At 39.2% G+C, this 22,695-nt stretch overlaps 1 protein-coding gene across 1 annotated transcript in view; it reads left to right on the top strand.

The window, feature by feature from the left end:
- The window catches only part of npr3 (natriuretic peptide receptor 3), a gene marked incomplete at both ends in the record, with an annotated part of 35,700 nt that extends 27,182 nt beyond the window's left edge, over window positions 1–8,518 (top strand). The window contains 7 exons of the mRNA XM_083887354.1: window positions 3,084–3,206; window positions 3,517–3,692; window positions 4,307–4,442; window positions 6,575–6,669; window positions 6,761–6,878; window positions 6,972–7,056; window positions 8,407–8,518. Coding sequence (XP_083743480.1) covers window positions 3,084–3,206; window positions 3,517–3,692; window positions 4,307–4,442; window positions 6,575–6,669; window positions 6,761–6,878; window positions 6,972–7,056; window positions 8,407–8,518 — 845 coding nt within the window. The remainder of the gene's footprint in view (window positions 1–3,083; window positions 3,207–3,516; window positions 3,693–4,306; window positions 4,443–6,574; window positions 6,670–6,760; window positions 6,879–6,971; window positions 7,057–8,406) is intronic.
- Between the last annotated feature and the right edge of the window lie 14,177 nt (window positions 8,519–22,695).

Here is a 22,695-nt window from a genome sequence, read left to right on the forward strand (position 1 = left end):
TGTTTTAACTTTGAAATCCAACAAAAGATGCAAATAAAACAGTGAAACGCAACACAGGGTGGAATAACATTGGAAAAGGCTAGAGTCCCTTTTAACTTTAAAATAAACTAAAAAAATGCAAATAAAACACAACACATGGCGGAATAAAAAGGGCCTTTTAAGTATTTTGAGTCGAATGTACTTTTGTACATTTGAATGAATGAATGAATTAGTGTTTTGTGTGGTTGTTAAGATGAGGAAAACTATTTAAAACAAATGGTAGGCATTTATAGATTTCCTCATTTCCAAGATGGGTCAAATGGGCTGTATGACCACACATATACATATTTAATGAGATGATGGCATTGAATATTTCTGTGAACTGAAATAAAAAAATAGAGATTGTGCAATTCCTGCAAAAGCAGTGTGTTGCATGGAGTCCGTCAGCCTTAACTAAAGGTGCTGGGTGTCTGTTCCATCTGCCAGTGCTAATTAGAGTGATGTTCACTGCGAAGCCAGACTCTCGCTCAACAGATCCACTCGTCACAGTTTGTACAACTAGCACCGGGCTGTTACTAATTAGCCACAGCGAGGTCTGTGCTTATGTGCACATCATACGTTTGTGGTTATGATTAATTTAGATCGACGGGCGTGTTGGCGACTGCAGGCCAATTAACACATGTCCTTTCTCTACCACCTCCTCCAGGACCATCCAGTTCTCTTCCACTGAAAAAAGAGACACGCGAGATGTGTTCAGCTCTGTCTAAAAAGAATAAAATAGTCTTTAATCACAACTTCACATGAGAACACAAGGAATCCAAAAAGGCAGATGAGAGCAGGGTGAAATAAAAAAAAACATAGTGCAGAATACTGGTGATGTAGGAACACTGGTGTTAACCACTGAACAAAGGGAGCAGGGATTTTAAATACACTAGTTGTGGAATCTTCTTCTTTGTTGTCTTCTTTTAATATATTATTATTATTATTATTACTACTATTACTAATAATAATAAATTCTGGCAGACTGTGCCCTGAAAGGTATAACACTGCCCTCCACAGTTTGAACTTCTTAATCACAGTTTGAAGTCCTTTATCAAAGCTTTTCACATAACTCCCATCTCCTCTTTATTGCAGTCCAAAGATACACTGATAAGATTTTTTCAGGGCCAATACCGATACCGATTATTAGTAGTCAAGGAGGCCGATAACCGATATTTGGAGCCGTAAAAGTGAAAATATTGGCGTCCAAATTTTGAACAATACAAACTTAACTTTGTTTAAATGCCTTTAAGCATGTTTATGAAACAGCTTTTCAGATTTACATGTTAAAGCTTCCTGAAGTTTTATAAAGCAAATAAAACAAAAGTTAAGTAAAATGTGAACAGAAATGTAAGTCTCAACTCAATTAGTGGTCCCATTTGAGCAGCAACAGCTTGTGATGCAAAAAGCAGAGTTGTTCAGCATGATCTCCAGTGAGACGGACTTCACAGTAGACGCTCACACAAAAAAAAACTTACTGCAGACAGAGAGGCATCCGAGCCAAAATAAGTTTCAAAATTGATCTCTTATTGGGCCTTCGGATTAAAAAAAAAAGGCAGATGCCGATTTAATGCCGAATAATCAGCCCAGTTGGCTAACCCTAACCCTAACCCTAAGTTATTTATCGCAGATCAAGGTTATTTATCACAGTTCCAAAGTTCTTCATTGCAATTCCAAAGTTATTTATCGCAGATCAAAGTTCTTCAACGTTGCATATAGTTCTTCATCGCACCTCAAAGTTGTTTGTCGCAGTTCAAAGTTCTTTATCTCAATTCAAAGTTCTTTATTGTAGTTCAAGGTTCTTCAACGTAGCTCAAAGTTATTTATTGCAGCTCAAATTTCTCCCTTCTCATCCTTGTTCCTTAATCTTTCTGGATTTTTCCTCTCTCTGAAAGCTCCTCTCGTCTCCTCAGTCCACTCCCCCACCTTCCTCCCCAGCGCAGTTCAAAGTTCTTCGGCCCAGTGTTTCTCTCGCTCATGAACTCGTGTTTACGACAGGAAACACAACATGCTTGCCATTCAGATGTAAAATTCTTGACCCTTGACACCTTTGCTATTGGCAATGGCAACGGAAGCTTGCATGCAAATAAGATACGCAACAGAGTAATAAACAATTGTGAACTCTGTATGACCAAACCTAACATATATTCACTCTCAACCACCAGAAATCTACATTCAATTGGTGCCTTTTTTTTTAAGTCAGCAAAAACATGTGAAACAACTGAAATCCAAACTTCAATTGTATTCCTAATAAATTGTTTTCTCATTAGAAACCTTTTCGTGTTTATATTTATAATAAAAGTAGATATGTATGAATGTTTGTGTTGATCAGCATCATGTCATAGAGGAAATGTTATAATAATAATAATAATTCATTTCATTTAAGGGTACCTTTCAGAGCACTCAAGAACACCTTACAATATGTGAGTAAAACACCAGAAAATACAATAAAAATAAATACAATACAGGCAGTTAAAAAATACAATATTCAAAGCTGAAAATGTTTAAAAACTTAAAAAACAACAAGAGAGTTTTGAAAGTGGAACGCAGCAAACGTGTCTTGTACAAGGAGTGTCAGACAGTCTTGAAGTCTAGTGCATAAGTACTTTACCTAAATTAAACTGTATATATTCTACTTAAACTATTACTTACTTGAAAATAAAAACATTTAAAAAGTTGCATTTTTGGCAAATCAATTGTATTTTTTCCAATATCTTTCAAAATAATAATAAAAATGATAATAAAATGACCTGTTTTATTGTGACAGTCCACTAAATTGTTTATAGGTTTTTTTATTTACTTCCTATATGGTTGGAATGGTGAAAATTGTAAATGTTGCATATTGGTCCATGGGACGACAGCTATTGAGCTATTAGCTGCATTTGGTGAGATGGTCTGGTCCTGATCTGTCTAACATCTTGACATGTCTATAATGAAGAGATTGAAACTATGTCAATTATTACTTATGCAATTTAGGCATCTTTATCAATGTGATATTATTTTTTGTATCATATTTGGTGTTAAAGCAAAACTGTTCATCATTTGTCTCTGTCATTTTCCTGCAGTGGTGATCATGTGCATGGGAGCGGACAGAATACGAGAGATCATGCTGGCTGCACACAGACGACGCTTGACCAATGGAAATTATATGTTCTTTAATGTTGAACTCTTCAACGCCTCTTCTTATGGTAAGTAGTGGTGATAAAATCCAGGTGAATTAATGATACATAGTCATCCTATTAATCTGCAATACAATGTAGGCATGGATAATGTGAGCATTTCATGTCACTTTTTTTTTTCTTTTTTCTTTTTTTTAATGGAATCTATTGCTGTTAGTGTGCACAGAATGCTAGGTAGAGTGCTGGGCTAGCTTGAGACATGTTTTCCGACTTGTCAACTGGAACATGCTGAACCTGGGGATGACGTCACTCCATGCAGCATAAAACTGATCATGTGGAATGTGGAGTCTCTCACTCTGTCCTTTTTAATAAATTGTAGGCAATGGCTCGTGGAAGAGAGGAGATAAATACGACAGTGACGCGAGGCAGGCGTACGCCTCTCTGAACACCGTGACACTGCTCAGGACGATCAAGCCCGAGTTTGAGAACTTCTCCATGGAAATGAAAAAGTCCAGTGAGATAGCCGGACTTCATGACTGCAAGGACTGCGAAAGTGTATGTATCTTTGTCTGTCTCACACTAGTCTACAACTAACTTATCCTTAACTTGGCCCTGAGGTGCAAAACACAAATCACAAAACACAAGCGAAAATCACAAACGCAAAACAAAAAACACAAACGCAAATCACAAACACAAATCACAAAAGCAAAACAAAAAACATGAACTCTTGTTTTTGTTTTGCGTTTGTGTTTTTTGATTTGCGTTTGTGTTTTGCACCTCAGGGCCACCGTAGTCCCACACTAGTCTACAACTAACTTATCCTTAACTTGGCCCTGAGGTGCAAAACACAAATCACAAGCGAAAAACACAAGCGAAAATCACAAACGCAAAACAAAAAACACAAACGCAAATCACAAAACACAAATGCAAAACAAAAAAACATGAACTCTTTTTGATTTGCGTTTGTGTTTTGCACCTCAGGGCCACCGTAGTCGCACACATGTCTACAACTAACTTATGTACCAACAAATATCTCTAAGAGGCTGAGAAAATAAGATATTTGTCTCTTTGCCTCTGTGACAGTGTTTCACAAGTTTCAGTCATTGTCTAATAAAGACTCGTGTCATCAGCTACTGTACAATTACATTCTCAATGTTTTATCATCGCAGGTTAACATGTTTGTGGAGGGATTCCATGACGCCATGCTGCTGTACGCCATCGCTCTGCACGAGGCCATGAAAAATGGATACTCGAAGAGAAACGGGACAGCGATCACCGCTCACATGTGGAACAGAACGTTTGAGGGTAAAACACACGCTGCTCACACTGATTCAGTGATCATGTCGTTGTCTCTAGGCACTTGAAATATCAAAAAAATTTAAATTTGTGAAAAAGAGAGGAGAGATAGACCAATTATTCAGGCCAACTGATCATCCATCCATCCATTTTCTACCACTTTATCCTCCACATGAGGATCACAGGGGCTGCTGTGCCTATCTCAGCTGACATAGGGCGATAGGCGGGGGTTACAGTTCACCAGTCCATCACAGGGCCACATAGAGGCTCACACCTACGGTCACTTTAGGGTGTCCAATTGACCTAATCACCCATATTGCATGTTTTTGGAATTGTGGGAGGGACCGATTCCCGATTATGATTAATGTTTTCGTTCTGGTAGCTTGTAGCGGGGATCCTGCACATGAAGCAAATGTCGGAATATCAGGACCATGTCTGTTGCAATGTGAAACGCGACTGAATCCATAATATTTTTCCACCTCCTTTCGGTCTTGTCATATGGTACACCACGTGAAAACGAAACCGGCAGAGTTACTTGCTTCGGAGCTGGTGGTGGTGTACATGTTTTTTCTGGAGGTTTTTAACTGCCACGGACTTAAGACAGACTTTGCTTTTCATCCAAAGTGTCCAAGCCGTACCACTTCCACACAACTGACATGCTCTTCTTTTGTGCAACGAAATCCAACACAGACATTACAATCTGGGGGTAGAGCGTGCGCTATGGGAGGATGGAGGCGGAACACAGCGTAGCCTAGATACATGAACAGGAGTTGTACCGTAAATGCCCTAGTTAAAGTCATTTTTTTATTTTTTTTTATTTTCACGTTTCAACATCATCCTAGTTAAAAAATATGTCGTTTCAATTTCACACACTGGTGCCCTGAGTAAGACACATGCCAACAGTTTGATGGCCTATTTCATGCATTTAATATGTATTAATGCGAGTCGCCAGTCAACCTTATTTACATGACGTGAACAATGAATGGAGGCAAAGGCAGATGGATGGATGGAGGGGGCGTTTGTTGTTACAGCTGCAGCCGTCTTTGCACATCATTACATTTCATAAATAAGCACGTTGTTAGGAATGCGGGTACGCTGCTTGGATCCAAGCGCACGAGACAGAAGGCACGATGACTGAGTTTCAAGAGTTTTATTGGTTCTCTGGAACGGCAAGGCAAAAAAACAAAATCACGTCTCAACGAGAAGGAAACCACAAAACAAAACTTAACACGTGGGCTGAAAAACAAAATCACTTCGTCTAGAGAAGGCAAAAACCAAAGCGGAGATCTAGGGCTAACTATAAGATAAGATAAGATTAATCCTGCAGTGGGGAAATTCCAATTACTGCAACCGTGAATTAGTGAACACACACAGCACACAGTGAGGTGAAGTACACGCTAACCCAGGGTTAGGTGCCTTACTCAGGCTACCCTGCGGTCTCAAGCTCGAAGCCCTAACCACTAGGCCACAGCTGCCCTATAGGGTGAGCTGCCTGCATTGTGCGGCGCTCGGGGAGCAGTGACGGGGGGGTTAGGTGCCTTGCTCAGGGGCACTTCATGGCAACTGACAGGGGAACTGGCAACACTATATAGGGGCGAGGGAATCAAGGGCAGGTGTGAGTGATTGACTAAGGATCACCAGGTGAAGCTCATGGGGGAATTAGGGGAAATATGTCATGCTGGATGATGTGACAGTATAACAGGAAACCCTGAACATTTACCAAAATAAAAGGGAAAAGGAAAATCAAAACCCAACACCAAAAGCGACATGACTTTAACGTGACTTTTAACATAAACTAAACACAAAGAACTGACTTAAACAAAGAAAACACTAACAGACTTGACGCCTCGTGACACTCGTATAAATATTTGTGTACACATGACAACATATTACAGATAAATACATGTGTATATATACATGTATATATATATGAAATATAAGTCAAATTAAATCCTAAAATGTGCTTTTCAGCTAGTGCATTTATACGTGCCAGTACTCCCTTTATCCATATGAGGCGTGTATGGCTTTTACGACATCTATTTATTTAAATATTTAGTCCATATTAAACTAACTAAAAACTGGACTCATGTCGCCCATTTTGCCAACATGTATATTTACATCATGGTCTCATTGCTGGACAGGAATCGCTGGGCCGGTGTCCATGGATGTTAACGGTGACAGAAATGGAGATTTCTCCTTGATGTCCATGACTGATGTCGAGGCAGGAACTTATGAGGTAACACTGTGATCTTCCCTATAACAGATGATAGTATATGTCTGGACCGTTCACTGAATGGTAAAAAAAAAAATGTTACTCTATCTTCCAGGTGGTAGCCAACTACTTTGGAGAAAATGGAAGTTTCCAGCTGCTGCCTGCCTTCAGCGCTGAGCATTTCACTCTGAGAGAAAAACATATACCGCACACAGAGATGGCGGACAAATCATGTCAGTAAATGTGCACTTCTGTTCCTTTAAAACTGCATTGTATCTGAAGAATATAATGAATGCATATTTTAAACACACAACTGCTTCACACAGGTGGACTCGGTGTATCAGCTTTGACTGGAGTCATAGTTGGAGCTGTTCTGGGAACTGCTTTGCTTATAGCCTTCTACTTTTTCAGGTAACTGGACATATGAAATGATACAATGTTATGATGCCATACGACACAATCATACAATACACTGCAATATCATACGATACGTTACAATACAATACCACACAATATTATATTATTAAAACGTTACAATAAAGGTGAAAGTGGGATGACATCAGAGATAGTGTTGGGTACCATTCATAAGTCAACCAATACCAATACCAGTACCTTATTTTGGTACTTGTTTTTCAGTTGTAGAACAAAGTTTCTCAGTTTCCGTTTTTTATTTAGAAGATTTAAGAACAGTAAATAAATAAATGTTAGTTAGAAATAAATATAGAGCATTTAGGCTCAGGTCAACAACAAGACCTCTTTCTTCAACAACCAATGCTTCTTCTTCTTTGTCTGTCTTATGTTTCTTGTCACAAACAAGTGTTTACACAATCAGCTGTGGACTGTGAGCTAACCAGCCGAAAGTTAGCAACACCTGTTTTACTAGAACGCAACGTCACTGCTCTCTCCGTGACTGCACAGGGGAACAAAAAAAGATGCAGAAGGTTGGCAGCACGACTGCTGCATCAGCTACTAGCACTGCTAGCGTTGGTAGCTGATGCAACAGTCGTCATGAGTCAAAAAACGGTACATTCTTCAGCCTTTAAATAAATCCCGTGTTTGACCAGGTGCTTCATCAGGTTTGAGGTGTTTCCCCAGCCCGCCTTGGATTTCACGTCGCAAATATTACATTGAGCGTTGTCTGCGTCTAACTTTCGGCCACTTCTGGCTCACCATTATTGATTATTGCGACTTCTTAGCTCTCACATTCTCACACTCCCAGACATTTCAAGTACAGAAATTTGGCACCGATTCATTAAAAGTGAACCAATACTCGGTAGTACCGACCCAAATCGGTACCAAGTACAAAAAGTACCAGCTTTCGGTACCCAACCCTAGGGATCAGGGATCAGATCTGAGCCCCTTCTTGTTTGCAATGGTGATGGACAGGTTGACAGATGAGGTCAGGCTGGAGTCTCCGTCGACCATGTTGTTTGCAGGTGATATTGCAATCTGTAGTGAGAGTAGGGAACACGGACATGGAAAAGAGCCTGGAGAGGTGTGCACAGGAGAGAAGAGGTATGAAGGTTACCTGTGTGTGAATGACATTGAGACAGTGAAGATGCAAGGAGTATCTCAAAGGTGGATGTGGAGAGGTTGTTTTGTTTGTTACACATTAATTCCAGTTTTTTACATTCCTATCAGCTCCATACCACTCTCATAACCAGGATAATCATCAGGACCTTGATGACCAAGAATCTCTTCCAATATCAAAACAAAGAAAAAAACCCTAACGTTCCTTTAATGTGCTTCATTCCCCTGCAGAAAGAACTACAGGATCACAATCGAGCGCCGCTCCCGCAGCGAGGAGAACGACACCAGGAAGCACCGTCAGTTAAGAGAGGACTCCATCAGATCAAACTTCTCGGCAGCGTAACGAGCAGCGGCCGCAGTCCCTTTCGCAAAGAATCACACATCTGAATGTGACCAAAGACTGAGATCTTATTGTGTTTGTATCCTTCCGTGTTTTGACTAATTGTAACTCAGGACAGTTGTAACAGTCACAAAGCACCACTTTCTTGGACGTTCCTCCATACAAAGGTATATGATTGTATTGGTGTATAGAAAGCTTTGGCCATAAGGATATCTTGTGTTTTTGATCTTCAGACGATGGTTGCCATGACTGTGAATGATCCACGACAGACAGTGTGTGTCACATGCACTATAGCACGGTGGGTGAGGTCTACTGTACTTTTGCCTTTCAGGTTGACAAATAGAGGCTTGACGTGTTTAAGGGTAGTAAACAAAAATGGCAGAGCAAAAACTTGATACAGCTGGAGTTAAGTGACTAAAAGGGATATAGGCTAGATCTATATCTACATGTATAGGCTATAAGCTACTGATATTAAGCTACTGATATTGTAATGTTTTCAGTTTCACCTTGTTAAAATCCAGCAGCCTCCATTCCTAACTGAGCACATTACTGCTAAATAAAAACCACCGTATCACATATCATCTTGAAAGTACATCTCTTTTATAGGTTTATAATGACTCATTTGAATACATTCCATTTCTAAATTAAGTTTTTATAAATTAATGTTCCATACATAAAATGAACTGTGGTACTACTTTCTGATGAGGCATTTTTTACAAAGGGTGCTTCATAAATGGTTAATAAAATTCTCAAAATACACACGTTATAAGAACATAGGATGAGCTGTGGTTGTTTTGTTTTGATCATTTATCAAAAGTATCCTAAAAATAATTTGCTTCCATTTGTTGTTCCAACATTAGATGATTAAGACCACACATGAATTTTGGTTTTGAAGACTTCTGAAAAGCCAGAATTGTAAGAAAGAAAATCAGAACTGTGAGATTTAATAAAGAATTTTGAGATAAAAGTCAGAATTCTGAGGGGAAAGAACTTACTTAAATCTCAGAATTCTTACTTAAGTCTCAGAATCCTGAATTTAGTCTCACATTGTGAATTTCTTCTCACAATTCTGGCTTTTTTTTTTATGATTACTTATTATATTTTCAAAAAATATTCATGTGGCCCTAATCCTCTTCCATACGTTCCTAACTGCACATCAGATTGGCGACATGATTTTAAACTAGGACCATAATGTTTTGTAAAATAATGAGATCATACATAATAAAATATGACGTTATTTTAAATTCTGTAATGTCAAATTGATCATGTCAGGGTCAAATGTGTGTGACTGTTGTGTATAGACTGTATGACAAACAAATTTCAGATTTCAGACTATGTTGGTGAATTTCAGAATTGTCTTGAAAACATTGCAAGTCAGGCTTAAAGTTATTGTTTGGGTGTTTTGAAGTGTGGTCGTATTAGGCTGCTTCCACATTGTCAGCATCTTCCAGGAAGAGAAGAAGCAGGCACAAAACATGTCTGTGTTTTAGCCACTTAACAAAAAGCTATTTCATTAGGCAAATCCTGAGTTTTTTTGAATGATGTCCCGCCATAAAACCTCTTCACAAAGTATATGACAACTATCTGAACTATCATTTAAAACAATGTATTTTGGCTGGCAAATGAGGCCCAATGAACCAAAGTATTCATCAGACGATGGTTGTCATTAAATAAGCGATTGAACCAATGACCACAGCATAAATCACACTTTTCCTTTATCGAGCAATTCATAAATACACAGCGTGCTAAAGGAGGATAAGTTAAGTGTTAATGTTAATGTGGGCAACACTGCCAAAGTCTCTATAAATATTCCTCATCAGAAAGTGGAGCAGAAATCCTATTTCACCGATGCACATGATATTTATGCGAGAGGCATTTCCGTAAACAGTAGAGACTGCATGAAACAAATCATTTCACTCTGCATCAGTGAGCTTCAGATTTATAGACAAGGTTTTTGTAGAAACAAAATAAAGACAATGAACTTGGTAAATAACCGTCCAAGTCTGCTGGTTCACTTCATGTGTTATATTCTGACAGTAAACAGATTTATTGTATACTCAGTGTTATTATTCAGGAGCACCACATGCACTTCCTTTATTTAACCTTCTGTATAATATTACCACAATGACTCTCAGTATCTGCTAAGGTATAGCGACCTTAATGTGTTTAAATTATTTCATGTTATTTATAACATCAGTATTTCAAAACATGTTTCTCTCTGAATTTATAGTCATTTCAATTAAACGTTCTCCTATTTGTTTTCTTCATATGATTATTTCAGCCTTTATACACACACACACACACACACACACATACACACACGCACACACACGCACACACACACACGCACACACACACACCAGTTTCATGGAATACAGTGGGTATGAGTGTTCTTATTTATTTATTTTCAGGGTTTAGTCAGATTACCTTTATTGAGGTTTAGATTGTCCTATAGGAAATAGTCATGTCGATATTCAACGTGTAATTCATTTAAAAACATAACTGAGTGTTACTGATCATTAAAATATGAAAGGACAATTATGTAGGATTTGCAGTATAACATGGCAAACCCAATAAAAAGGTAATAAAACCATCAAACAATTCAATATTCAATTAATAATTAACCATTTGTGTTGATAGATCCCTATAATTCTACAAACTGGACCTTTAACTACTCGGATATGAATTATTTACAACATGTACTGTGTCTATTACATTTTTATTAGAACAACCAAAAATAGAATTGCTGAAATTCCCAAAGCTACTTTATTCATTCTGAAACACTAACATCCACAAAGTGAAGTGTGTTTGTTCAGGAGTGAACAAATTAGACGGCACATGTATTGTGTCTCAAATACAACATTTCAAAATTACCAGCAAAGAAAAAATAAATACACTTCATATGAACCCAACATGATTAAATATGAAATTAATTTAGGGGTGAGTGCTGCCTTCCTTTAAGCTTTCAATATAAACATGGAACATGCCACCAAAGAGAAGTGCAATTATTGCACTAAATCATAAAGAGGAGAATGAGGAGAGGAGATGAGTCTGTTTAGTTCAGGAGCTTTAACTTTACTACTTTACTATTTCAGGATGTTTGTCTGACAGTTTTGATGATTTTAGGATGTTTGCGATCAGTCCAAGCTGTGTGTGTGTTTGCTTATATATCGATATCAGCAAACACAGCACATGCTTGATCTCCCATTGATTCTCTGCAGAAAAACATATCATTCCTCCACTTTTACTTTAGAAAAAGCGATACCATCTAATGAACCATAAATGCTTCCTGTTTGAATTCTCAGCCGCACACATTCTGTTGATCTGAAGTCCACTTCACTTCATCCAAGCAAATATGCCACACATAGAGTACAGCAGAGAGACAGATTTAAGGAGGTCTCATAATGAAGTTCCTCTTCATAAATCACACTGACTTAATAGCACTCTGTAATTTGACAGAAACAAAGAAATGAAGAATTTGATTAGATAACCATAAATGCTTCCTGTTATAGAAGATAGAATATGATAGAATATGATATGAAATCATACTTGAGTAGCTAAAGTCTCTGGATGCTGTAGGGCTGTCCTGGTTGACATGTCTCTGCAGCATTGCGTAGCAGTTGGGGACAGTGCCTCTTTTTAAAAAGGGGGACCGGAGGGTGTGTTCCAACTATCGGGGGATCACTCTCCTCAGCCTCCCGGGTAAAGTCTATTCCAGGGTACTGGAGAGGAGAGTTCGGCCGATAGTCGAACCTTGTATTCAAGAGGAACAATGTGGTTTTCGTCCTGGCCGTGGAACACTGGACCAGCTCTATACCCTTCGCAGGGTTCTCGAGGGTTCATGTGAGTTTGCTCAACCAGTCCACATGTGTTTTGTGGACTTGGAGAAGGCTTTCGACCGTGTCCCTCGTGGCATTCTGTGGAGGGTGCTCCGGGAGTATGGGGTCGGGGGCCCTTTGTTAAGGGCCGTGCGGTCCCTGTACGACCGGAGCAGGAGCTTGGTTCGCATTGCCGGCAGTAAGTCAGACTTGTTCCCAGTGCATGTTGGACTCCGACAGGGCTGCCCTTTGTCACCGGTTCTGTTCATTATTTTTATGGACAGAATTTCTAGGCGCAGCCAGGGGCCGGAGGGGGTCCGGTTCGGGAGCAGCTGGATTTCATCTCTGCTTTTTGCGGATGATGTGGTCTTGATGGCTTCTTCGAACCAGGAACTCCAGAATGCGCTGGGGTGGTTTGCAGCCGAGTGCGAAGCAGCTGGGATGAGAATCAGCACCTCTAAGTCCGAGGCCATGGTTCTCGACTCGGCTGGCCTGGGAACGCCTTGGGGTCACCGCGGAAGAGCTGGAGGAAGTGTCCTGCGAGAGGGAGGTCTGGGCATTCCTTCTCAGACTGCTGCCCCCGTGACCCGGCCCCGGATAAGCGGTAGAAGATGGATGGATGGATGGATGGATGAAATGAAATAGGCAAAAATAATCAAGGTACAAAAATAGAAATACAGAAATAGAATAAGTACAAGAAAATCAAATACATATAAAGAAGTATGATATAAAGTTACACCTTTTTTAAATGGTCTGTATTTATATAGAGCCTTCAACTCACCAATTCATCTGCTGCCAGCACAGCCATCAGGAGCAACATGGGTTTCAGTGTCTTGCCCAAGGACACACCAGCTGGGACTCAAACACACAACCCTCAAGTTGACCCGATGACTTGCTCAACCCACTGAGTCAATGCCGCCTTTTAAAACAGTTGCACTGCCACACTAGAGACACAGAAAGAACACTGTACCTACTATACGTTCATTGTTGGACAGATTTCTCTTACCAAGGCTCTGGAGATCAGTGAAGAAGTCTCTGGAGTCGGTCATGAGCAAAGTTGTAGGAGTCTATTGAAGACCGCTCAATACCAAGTAGAGCAGAGGCAACATCAGTCATGAGCATAGCCAGACGCTACCTCAGATTCTGACGAGCAGCCATCCCCAGCTCCCCTGCTATCTATATCTTTGGTTGAATCAGGGTCTGACTGGCAAAGAATGAGCACAATAGCTTTCTGTTGGAGACAGAGCATAGTTTCTGTGTCTAATCATCCCCCTTCAATGAAAGGCCCATTTATACTCTACGCAACACACGAAGACGGACGGCGCTGCAACAAGGAATCGATTACTAAATGAATCGTCAACTCATTTTATAATCAATTTATCTGTATGAGCAGATTTTTGATATGATATGATTATTATCTGCTTTCTTTGCTCCATATAAGTCACATAGATGGTATTACCATTAGCTTGTCGACTTTACGCAGGCACCTGAGGACTTTGCGGTTGTTCAGAAGGAAAGCTCATTCAGATCTGCGTGGCAATGTTTCTCCAGGATCAGTTGGACAGATATGGCATGCTTCATGGATACAAGATGATGCATTTGAAATGCATTCAGGTTGGCTACATGGTGACTCAAGAGACGATCAGGGAATTGCTGAAAATATTGGATCCGCACGGTGTGCAGCACGTCTGTGTGGGCAGGAGTCACCATAGGTCTTTGGGAGTCACTTGCAGGTTGGAGGTTCTCGCGAGAGTTCTCGATAATTCAAAAATAATAATTACTCAGAAAAACAGGGATTTTTTTTTTTTTTTTAAATGTATGCAATGCGTTTCTGTAGGAAACAATACGACAATTAGCTCAACAGCTCTTTTCAAATGGACTTTCCTGTTGACATACAATTCTAATCATTAAAGATACTGAAATTGTCTTGTTTCAGATTAATTATACATATAAACTTTCATTGTGCAAAACTGCAAAACAACAGCAGTGGATTAGTCACATGGAACGTGATTTTCATTGACGACACGACGTCTTTTATTTTACTTTGAAAAAAACCCGGTGTTTTTGTAGCTGACGGAGGTTGAAGGTCAGTCATGATTTTTCCTATTATGTCAGTGTGTTCATAAATAATTACTGCAATTTTAAAGTAGACACATTGTGTTTTGTCCATTACGATGTCCATGTTAAACACACAGCGGCCAATTTCAAAACTTGACATGAGTGTATGCTTAAGTGTTTCCTGTAAAACACTGTTTTTCCTGCTTTCCCAACACTCTGACGTATTAACATTATGGAAGTCCATAAAGTGACCAGCGCTCCAGGTCCATTCATTCCCCAGCACCATGGAGCAGAGGAGCAACACCGGCGCCCCCACACAATCTGAAACAAAGTGGTTCTGTTGTTAGCGTGGCACACGACAAGGCAAAAGGCATCATTTGTGATTTTTGGAACTCCCACAGCAGCATTTTTGACTTCACATTTCAGGAGGTGACTGGGTTTAACAATGACTGCCTGCTGCCAGCTGGCTGCCTCTGACTGTCAGTAATGCTGCCTACAAAGGACGGGAAGTTCACACTTTAATTGGCCAAAAAATGGTTGCGATATAGCGGGGAGTAGTATAGTCAGGTCAGATATGGTGAAGGGTTAGTTCAGGTATTTGAAGGGAGGTTGAGCCGCCATAGCGCTTCTGAGCCCCAGAGCCAGAGAGGTTTAAAAAATGCTGCTGACTGTTTGTTGTAGTCTGAACTTCCCAAATGGAGGCCTTTCTGGACCTTTTCAATCACTGATTGGTTCTTATCAACCGTGACTTGACTTGAATACCATAGCACCTATGATGCTAAATAATGGTCTGCATTTATATAGTGCTTTTCTAGTCTTGAGGACTCAAAACACCACAGTTTTGCCTTTTTGCACCACTGTATTTTAACGTTGGTGATAATGGTGTCACTTTGAGAGCAGGTGGTACTTGGTTTAAAAAGCTTAAGAACCACTGCTCTAGAACGTCTTCATGAATCTTTCAGCAGTTCATTTTCAGTGTTGATGTCATATAAAATCAACTAAAATCCCCAGAAATATCGAGAAACATTCAATCCAACAATTCTTTCACAGCAATTTGTGAAAGACATTTTAATGATAATAAAAAAAGCCATGATGATTCCAATATATTAATTAATGTCATGTGCCATCATAAAGTCAAACTTTCAAATACAATTAATACAAATTAATAATAGCTAATCAGTAAGTTCTGTCAATCACACTGGTGTCCACTCATATGAGCCAAAATGTATCACCTATGTTTCTTTAAATGGCAACAAAATTTACAACTGACATTAAAAATCAAGTGTGAAGTAGAATTTTTAAAAATCTTTTTGCAACCAATGGAGTCGCCCTCTGGTGGCTATTCAGTATATTCATACTTGATTGACTTCACTAAATAAACCGTTATTTCAATCATTTCCACACAAATCTGAACTTAAAGGTTGGGGAAATTGGGGAAATTTGCTTAGGGACCCAAAACAAATCTCCCATTAACGATATGTGGGTCCTGACCCAGTCTTTGGGAACGTAAATAACTGGAAAAAAAGAGACTGAACATCAGTCATCTCATAGCGAAGCAGTAGAGTAAGAAAAGGTCCAGTGTTTGTTTCAAGAAGAAAGGATTTCCTGGACTTCCCTGGCAATCATTTACTGCTGCATAAGTAGCGTTTGATTTTTGTAAATTTTTTATTATTTTCTCCTCATCTTGCTCGGCTTTCTTACTTTCTGGAGATCGGCACAAATTATTTTGAGGATAAATTCTTCCTCCCTTTAATACTGTAGGCTTTCCAACAACGTGTGGTATGCATCCATTAACAGCCAAAGTGCAATCCAATGCAAACTATTCCAGCTCTGTGTCTGGGCTGTTTTTCAACCATCCGTTATGTGGTTTTCTATGCATGCATATATTCAGAAGTTATAAAACAAACCTTCTTGTATGTGTGTGTGTGTGTGTGTGTGTGTGTATGTGTGTGTGTGTGTGTGTGTGTGTGTGTGTGTGTGTGTGTGTGTGTGTGTGTGTGTGTGTGTGTGTGTGTGTGTGTGTGTGTGTGTGTGTGTGTGTGTGTGTGTGTGTGAGACGGTGTGAGTGTGTGTGTGTGGACATACTTCATTTTCAGGGAAACGGCAAAAGCAACATATTACACAACAGCTGAGCTGGAGAGCTGACAGGAACAGGAGCAAGGCGTCTATCAGTATCCGTAGTGATGGATGTTTCCTGAGAGCTGTTGAGCATATCCCACAATGTTCCTGTTTATTTATACCCACTCCCTTACAATACACAGCTGAGACAGTAGCTTCAAGCAGAGAAATGCTAAGTGTTGGTGAGGAAGAGCTGTGTCAGAGGCCACTAACATCAGAATCGTCTTACCTGTGCTGAGTATCAGGTGGTGAAAGTGTTTTTCAAACATCAATAATTGACATTAATGTGGGGAAAAAAAGTCAATGTAATCTAATAAACACATATAATCGACTAAACATTAAGAAATGCTTTTACAGTACATTGTTTTTTCTGACCATGCTACAATAACTATGGAGTACAGAACTACAAAGGATTTTTGGGGTCCACCTAGATTGCAGTTTGGGTCCAGACTTTGAGAAATTCAAATTCAGTCCAAAAAGTGCAGTTTTTTAGGCAAACCAACCCAACAATTCACTTTTTTCCAACATCATGACAACTCAAAACATAGTCGAGCTGCTGCACCGAAACACTGGATTTTAGCCACTTTTTCACACAAAATGCGCACACAATAAAATCTACACCTGTTTTAGTCTATAATATCTTAAGAATACCTGCTTAGCTTAATCTGAACCTGAACTATTAATGGTTAACGGCGGCTCAGTGGTAGAGTGAGTCGTCTTTCAGCTCAAAGGTTGTGGCTTTGATTCCCAGCTCCGCAAGTCTACATGCCTATGTGTCCTTGGGCAAGACACTAACCCGATGTGTGAGTGTGAGCCAATGGGTGAAGCTGTAGTCTTTGGAGCACAGAGGGTGTAAGTGACATTTGCAGAATTTTACAGGAGAGCTAAAACAAACTTTTTATTGAAAACAACATATTTGATAAATCTATACTTTTATAGAGATTGGGCTTGAGCTAGCTTGCAGTGTGCAGAGGTGATTCTAGAGTCTGTAGGGGCCCTAAGCAAAAATTCCCAGGGGGCCCTTCCAACCAGTGTTCATCACCATTATGTTATAAATAATCTGACACTCACGAAAAATGTATGAGTTCAAAATATTATTATTTTTTCAAAATGAATGAAATAACATGAAAAAACCTTGTAATTAAAAAGTATGTGAAAATATAAATGTAAAGAGCAATAAAATACTGTAAATAGCTTTTAAAAAACGATATAAACTTAATAAAAAAAATATGTTACATTGTAAAGAACCGACATTATAAAACAATATAAATATATAGAACACTAAAATACTCAAAATAACTGAAAAAAAACATATAAACTGAGTAAAAAAGATATGCATTACACTCTAAATAATCCTCTTCATTTTCCAACTTGCAGAATGATAACTTCATAGAGGTTAAAATGAGGTGGGGTCCCTTTAGGGAGGTTTACTACTGAGATGTCATTGCAAATCAACCATTGTTGTTTAAGGGGGACGGGGAGGCGGCTGGTGACTGCACATTTCAGTAAAAACAGCCCTCAGGCTCCGAGTGTTGGGGGCCCCCTATCACCTCGGGGCCCCAAGCAGTTGCCTGCCTTGCCTTCACAAGCTGCGCCTCTGGCAGTGTGTATGGTAATTAAACAGTAGAAAATACTGATCAAATGATGTGACAAGCTAACTCAGAGCTAGCTAGTTTGCTAATGCAAGCTAGCTTGAGATTAAGTCAGCAGTCATGGGCTGTTTTTTATAAAGTTCATGAGTTCAAAACCCAAGTGGACAGTCAGCATATGCATTTCATCAATCTTTTGTTTTAAGATGAATCTTTTAATAATACTTTCATTATACAGCTTTTTCCTCAACATGAGAAACATGTAGTTCCTCCACTTCCCTTGTGGGTATATGAAATTCTCCACTTATACTTAATTGCACTTGTTCTGCAGTGTTCGTCTTTGCCTCTGCTATGCCATTTTTCTGCATTGAAGGGTGCCAGCAAAGTTCTTGAATTGTTTAGCGCAATAAAGGCTTGACTTACGCCTATTTCGCTCCAAACTCAAGACCTTTAAAATTATTTATAAAAAATATTTTCAACAGAGGATGTCACTTAGGCCCCTTGTGCTCCAAACCCTCAAATGAATGGTCCAAAAACAAACTTCAAGATCTAGATTTACTTGTGCAAATGAGCTTATTCACCTTCCAACACTGGCTTATTCATACATAAGTGTGATCACATAATTCTGGTGGCATTTACAATGATGTTTTGCTGGATTTCCAATCATTTCCAATCTTTACCGTGTTTCTCATTCATAATTTCACCGATCAAATTTGCGTGTGTGTGGTTTTTTTTCCGTGGAGGTCCACATTAAGAGTTGTTTGAGAGTTTAGATGTAACAGAGGCAGATAAAAGTGTGTTGACATTATGCAGTTGCATGTGAGGTTGGGGAAACAGTGGCATCCAGGCGGGATGTCTGGAGTGATGCCTGAGCTTTGATTGGCATCAAAGTTGTAAACATCACAAAAGGAGCCACTCAGCATGAGCCTCAACAAAGAAAGCTCATTTTGCCCACTTCCCTATTACCCTATCAGAGGGACGATGATGTTGATTCGGACATTATCCATCTGCATCTGTTGACTTGTGTGACGTCAAAAGCCTTTTATCAGATAGAATTCTCACACTCTCCACAGCCAAGTTGACAATTTGCAGTGGAATGTGTTCCCTCTCAGCTTCGTTAGAAATGTCTTCCTTCCTTCTTTACTTTATACTTCCTTTCTCATTAGTACCACACTTGCCTTGTGCATTTTTTTTTTACTTTATCTCTACTTGCTCTGCTGTTGTTTCCATTTAAACATTTGACAAAAATGTTTTTCTTTAATAAAAAAGGTAAATCTTACACAAAATACAGTAATTGATAAAATAATATATTTGATTGAATATATTATTAACAGCCATTGTTAGCAATACTACTATGTGTATGACTGATTTACTGTAGAACAAATACAACAGAAGTGCTATTAACAAAATAGATAGCAGTCTGTGTATGGTGGCAACCCTATTAGAATCCTGAACTCAGGGCATGTGAGTTTCCAACCGAAAAATCTGAGGTCAGGTGCGTTCCGAAAGAGGGACCTCAGAAATTCTGAGTTCCAACTAAAAAAGGAACACAGTATTAGCTCCAGTGCACACCTCCAACCAAACATTCACTGAGTAAGGTATAGTTTGCCCAGCTCCATACAGTGGTATACAAAAGTTTTGACCCCTGTAAATTTTCATGATTTTCCTTTATAAATCATTGGTCGTTTGGATAAGAAATTTCAGTTAAATATATCATATCGGAGAAAAACACATATTTAAGATGTGAAATAAAGTTTATATGATTTACAGAAAGTAAGCAAGAATTATTTAAACAAAATTAGACAAAAGTTTAGGCACCACAAAATAAATGTTGTGCATCCTCCTTTTGCAGAAATAACAGCCTCTAAACGCTTCCTATAGTTTCCAATTAGAGTCTGGATTCTGGCGGAAGGTATTTTAGACCATTCTTCTTTACAAAACATCTCCAGTTCAGTCAGGTTTGATGGTTTCTGAGCATGGACTGTCCACTTTAAATCACACCACAAATGTTCAATAATATTCAGGTCTGGGGACTGAGATGGTCATTCCAGAACTTTGTATTTGTTCCTCTGCATGAATGCCTTAGTAGATTTTGAGCAGTGTTTAGGGTCGTTGTCTTGTTGAAAGATCCAGCCCCAGCACAACTTCAACTTTGTCACTGATTCCTGGACATTGTTCTTCAGAATCTGCTGATATTGAGTGGAATCCATGCGACCCTTAACTTTAACAAGATTCCCAGTCCCTGCACTGGCCACACAGCCCTACAGCATGATGGAACCACCACCACATTTTACTGTAGGTAGCAAGTGTTTTTCTTGGAATGCTGTGTTCTTTTTCCACCATGCATAACGCCCCTTGTTTTGCCCAAATAACTCTATTTCAGTTTCATCAGTCCACAGCACCTTATTCCATAATGAAGCTGGCTTGTCCAAATGTGCTTTAGCATACCTCAAGCGACTCTGTTTGTGGCGGGTGCAGAGAAAAGGCTTTTTCTGCATTACTCTTCCATACAGCATCATGTGTAAAGTGCGCTGAATACTAACTAAAATAAAATAAATAAAATCTACAAGGCTTTGTTGAGAATAAATACAACAGTGAAAACAAATCAATCACAACAAGGCAATAAAGGCAAGGTTACAATCGAGGTATCCTTTCTAAATGACGAGATGCAATTTTATATTCCCTTTGAGGTATTTTGTATATGTGTATATGTGTACTGGAAAAGTTTAAATAAAGTTTATTTTAAAAAAGTTTTTGCCCAACACTGCGAGTCAACAGGTTGGTAGAAGACCTGCACGACAGCGCCCCCACAGACCCGGAGCACTTCCGTTTTGTTACTTGCCGGTGTTTTGTTACTTGCTGGCGTTTTGTTATTTGCTGGAGTTTTGTTACTTGCTGGTGTTTTCTTATTTGCTGGTGTTTTCTTATTTGCTGGCGTTTTGTTATTTGCTGGAGTTTTGTTACTTGCTGGTGTTTTCTTATTTGCTGGCGTTTTCTTATTTGCCAGCGTTTTGTTACTTGCTGGCGTTTTGTTATTTGCTGGTGTTTTGGGGTTTGCAGTGCGTTTGCCCCTGTCGGCCACCGTATTACGGTGCATAAGAACAATGTCTTCTCAGGTGTAGCCTTCTCCTGTTTCCAGGACATTTACCAGACCAGGACCAACTCTCAACACTGCAGTCTCTTCACACTGCTGCCAACAGGAGTGTGAAGTCCCGGGCACACAGCTAACAGCAAACACTGCTCCCCTCCCACTGCTGTCAGTGGTTGAACTCTGGTGAACTCAGACACACTCACTCGCAATATTATGTGCATTTTTGCAATTCCGTGTATAACCACGTGCACAATGTCCTTCATGATTGTTCTCATATCAGTTGACATGATGTGTCTATGTTACATAATGAGTAAATGACATAAAGCTTTAGGACGACACAAAACAGGTGTTTTTGCTTGAATAAGGAAACATAAATTAACAAATGTATCAACATTTAAAAAAAAAAAAAAAATGACAACCTCACATCAGGCTGCAACAGTGGCTTCAATGATCTCAGTCCTACAACAGAAATCATGAAGTAAATTATACTATGAAAATAAATACAAATGAAATGTTAAGGAAAACCCTGATTTTAAATCAAATTAAATCAAATGTTATTTGTATAGCCCACAATTACAAAACACAGTTTGTCTCACGGGGCTTCACAGGGTTGGTAGCAGCCTCTGTCCTTAGACCCTTGACCAGGGTAAGGAAAAACTACCAGGGAAAAAACCATTATAACAGGGAAAAAGAAAGAGGTAGAAACCTTAGGGATAAGCACAGGTGAAGGATCCACTGCCTGGACGGACAGATGTGCAGTAGATGTTACTCAAAACATATAATACACAATTACACAAATTAAAGAATAAAAGTCTTAAAATGCCAGGATCCATCTGGATCACTGGTAGGTGAATGCCTGTCTATAACCGTATTACATCTTTTTCCCCAATAGGGACTTGTTGTCTCTCTCCAGTGTTGCTAAGTGATTGCTCATGTGTTTCTCAGTAAAACACAGAAAAAAAGTAATTTGTCCCACAAAGCCGAGGATTCTAGGATTACCTATAACCTGTTTATGAGCTTCATTGTTGCCCATTTAATGTCGTTATTTGAAATGGAGGGAAACTCAACTCTGCAACACAGCGATCAACTCACTGCCTGTCATTATATCACCCAAAACACCATACACTGAAGTGCCTAACCTAAATGAATAAACAGAATAGTAAATAACGTATGTAGATAAATATTATTAAAATCCCGACAAATCTCATCATAGAATATTGTCTTGACATTTCATTGTTAAGTCCTTGAACCTACAGCACAGCCCTCAAACTCAAATGACCTGGACGTCTGCTCTGGTTAGACATCGCACTGAATTTCTAAATAAAAGTTCTCCTTTTGAAATGGAATGATAGTTCACAGTAAAAGACTGTAACAAAATTACAAAAAAAAACCCTACATACAGAAATACCACATTATAACCTGATTTCAAGTGGCAGGCAGCAAAAATAAAAAGGTTGGGGGGTTGGGCACTAGTTTGAAACCACTGTCCTAAAAGGTCTTGTAAGC

This window comes from Microchirus variegatus (assembly GCF_963457635.1).
Source record: "Microchirus variegatus genome assembly, chromosome: 3".
In the NCBI taxonomy this organism is placed as follows: Eukaryota; Metazoa; Chordata; class Actinopteri; order Pleuronectiformes; family Soleidae; genus Microchirus; species Microchirus variegatus.